General features: G+C 64.0%; 1 protein-coding gene across 1 annotated transcript; it reads right to left on the reverse strand.

Annotated features, from left to right (window-relative positions):
- Window positions 1-938: 938 nt before the first annotated feature.
- CEBPB (CCAAT enhancer binding protein beta) lies at window positions 939-2,593 on the reverse strand. The gene has a single exon (XM_084775323.1). It carries the CDS (start codon window positions 2,321-2,323, stop codon window positions 1,427-1,429), a length of 897 nt encoding a protein of 298 aa, XP_084631449.1. The 5' UTR covers window positions 2,324-2,593; the 3' UTR covers window positions 939-1,426.
- Between the last annotated feature and the right edge of the window lie 665 nt (window positions 2,594-3,258).

Raw genomic sequence — 3,258 nt, forward strand, 5'->3', positions numbered from 1 at the left:
CAGGGTGCTCACAGGGACCTGACAGCCATAAGCTATCCACATCCATAAAGCAAAGGACACTCAGTGGTGTCCACCTTCCATGAGGCTTGAAGGAGATACGGGCAGGCCCAGGGTTTGCAGGACACTGGCCCTGGGCAGGCACTCCACACCAAATGCCAGGAGCCTCCCATCAAAAATAATAACAAGAGCAAACGCTTATGTAACAGTCCTACCGTGCCAGGCACGGCGGGACACAGCATATCCACTACTCTTTGGACACCCTCACCTCTCACTAATGCAGCCCGGCTGCAGCAATCGGTGCTGCCCCAGCAAATCCAAGTGGTGGTCCTGTGTTCAAGTCCTGGCTCAGCCACCTTGAGCCAGGTGAGGTGAGGGAGGCTCCAACTCCCGTCTGGGCAAAGGTGGTGGGGAAAAAAGACCAGAGTAGGAACTGTCCCCTTCACCCTCCACTTGGCCCCAGGCTCTCCTCCAGCTACATTGAGGACACAGAGAACAGACATGCCAGGTCCCTGTGCACCATCAAACACACAGTACTTTGTACAAGGTACTTACCAAAGCACCTGCCTGACAGGGCCGTCTGGACCAGCCCGTCCTATAGAGTCACTGTCTGCCTGACACAAGCCTGACACTCAGAACCAAGCCCAAAGGCCAGTCCCATCTCAAGAAGAGTTTCCAGCAAGGTCCCTAGCACCCAGGGGTGCTGAGTCACCCTGAATTCCTGACCCAGCACTCTGCTCCCTCTCCTGGGGGGAGGGGCTGGCACCCCATCTGCCAGGGGAAGAGAAAAACCCAGATGGGACACCCCCACCCACCACCACACACAAACCAAAAATAACTCGCTGCCCCCTACACACCAGAAACACAAAAACAAAATCTCGCATAAATCCAAAGTCAGGAGGAAAGAAAAAATTTTCAAAAGCCAACTACTGCCCCCAAAAGGCTTTTAAACATTCTCCAAAAAAGTTTATTAAAATGTCTTCACTTTAATGCTCGAAACGGAAAAGGTTCTCAAAATATACATACGCCTCTTTTCTCATAGAAATAGAACTTTTTTATAATACAAAAAAAATAATAAGACCAAAAACAAAAAACAAAAACAAAAAAACCAAAAACATCAACAGCAACAACCCCGCAGGAACATCTTTAAGTGATTACTCAGGGCCCGGCTGACAGTTACACGTGTGTTGCGTCAGTCCCGTGTCCACACGCGCTTAGCCACGTTTGATCCGGATTGCATCAAGTCCTGAAACCCGGTGCGCGGTGCAGGTGCGTGCGTGCGTGCGTGCGCGCGGTGCCCACGGTGCCCCTTCGGTGCAGGTGCAGGTGCGCGCGGTGCACGCTCGGGGCCCTCGGCGCGCTCGGGGGCGCGGGTCAGGGCGCACGGTGCCCACGGGGGCCGCGGCACCCCCACGGCACCCCCACCGCGCTAGCAGTGGCCCGCCGAGGCCAGCAGCGGCTCGGGCAGCTGCTTGAACAAGTTCCGCAGCGTGCTGAGCTCTCGCGACAGCTGCTCCACCTTCTTCTGCAGCCGCTCGTTCTCCGCCGTCAGCTCCAGCACCTTGTGCTGCGTCTCCAGGTTGCGCATCTTGGCCTTGTCGCGACTCTTGCGCACCGCGATGTTGTTGCGCTCGCGCCGCATCTTGTATTCGTCGCTCAACTTGTCCACCGCCTTCTTGGCCTTGGCCTTGGAGGGCGCGGCCGGCGGCCCCGCGAAGCAGCCGGCGGGCGCGGCCTTGGCGTCGGCGGGGCTCGGCGTGCCGGGAGGGCTGGACGACGACGACGTGGACAGGCTGCCGCTGCTACCGCTCGGCGTCGCCTGGTAGCCCAGGTAGGCGCGCAGGGCGAACGGGAAGCCTGCCGCCATGGCTGGCGCGTCGTCCGCGCGCTTGCAGTCCGCGGGTTCGAAGCCCGGCTCCGCCTTGAGCGCGGCCGGCGGCGGTGGCGGGAAGCAGGCGGGCGGCGGGGCCTTGGCTCCCGCGCGACCGAGGCTCACGTAACCGTAGTCGGCCGGCTTCTTGGCCGGCTTGGCGCCGTAGTCGTCGGCGAAGAGGTCGGAAAGGAAGTCGTGGTGCGCGGGCGCGGGCGCGGGCGCGGCGAAGTCCGCGGCGGGCGCGAGCGGCTCCAGGTAGGGGCTGAAGTCGATGGCGCGCTCGTGCTCGCCGATGGCCGGCTCGGCGGCGGGGGCGCGCGGCGCGGCGCGGGCCGCCTTCGCCCCGTAGGCCAGGCAGTCAGGCTCGTAGTAGAAGTTGGCCACTTCCATGGGTCTAAAGGCGGCGGGCGGCGGCGGGAGGCATGCTGCGTCCCAGGCCAGCAGGCGGTGCATGAACGCGGGGCCCGCGGGCTCCGCTGCGTCCCGGTCCCGTGCGCGGCTCGGACTCGGCGCGGCGGCGGCCGAGCGGGAGGTTTATAAGGCGGCGCCTGGCAACGGGGCTAGCTGCGTCACTTCGGGGCCGCCCCGGTCCCTCCCGCCCCGCCGCCCGGCCGGTGCGCGTCATTGCCTGGCCACGGGAGCGCGAGAGGGCGCGGCGGGGAGCGGGGCGAGGGGCGCGGCGGGGGTCCGCGCGCCGGGTACTGAGCGGTGTCCTGGGCGCCCTGCCAGCCCCGCGATCGCCCCGGACGCGGGAGACGCGGGCCCGCCCCCTTCCTGCCCCCTCGGGGACACGGAGGAGCGCGGCCGGCGCCCGCCCCCTGCTGGAGGACGCAGTGGCTGGTCCCCCGCTCCTGACCGCTGTCCCGGGCCCCCAACTTTTGGGAAGCGCAGAACGGTCCACCCGGTGCTCGACCCCAGCCCCTGAATCCTGCCCGCTGTCCTGGGCTCCCAACTCCCGGGAAGTAGCTTTCCACCCAGTGCATGCGCCCCGCCCCAAGGTGCTGCCCACGTCTCTCGGCCCCCAACTCCTGGGAAGCAGAACTCTCCACCCGGTACTCGCCCAACGCCGGGATGCCTGCTGTCCTGGCCTCCCAACCCTCCATCCTAAGTATGGCCCGCCCACTGCACCTGCCTACACCGCTCCCCGCCGCGCTGCTTTGCGAAGGTAGCCAGGGGTGGGGGTTCTGTCACTTTGTGTCTGTGCATGAGTCACTTCACTTCTTAGCTTCCTCCGTGGAGGTTGTTGGTGGTGTTAGAAGTAGTGGTGTTGGGGTGTCAGAGAAATGGACCCCGCGTACCAGGGGCGCGCTTGCCTCCCTAAGACCTGCACAGCCCTGACCAGAGGCTGCAGACTTCTCAGGTGGTTGAGGTGGGATCCTGCTAGACCA

The sequence above is a fragment of the Acomys minous genome (assembly GCF_964271855.1).
Source record: "Acomys minous genome assembly, chromosome: 3".
In the NCBI taxonomy this organism is placed as follows: Eukaryota; Metazoa; Chordata; class Mammalia; order Rodentia; family Muridae; genus Acomys; species Acomys minous.

What these genes read in the sequence shown, in the direction of transcription:
- CEBPB (XM_084775323.1), bottom strand. Translation starts at nt 2,323, where the DNA reads ATGCACCGCCTGCTGGCCTGGGACGCAGCATGCCTCCCGCCGCCGCCC.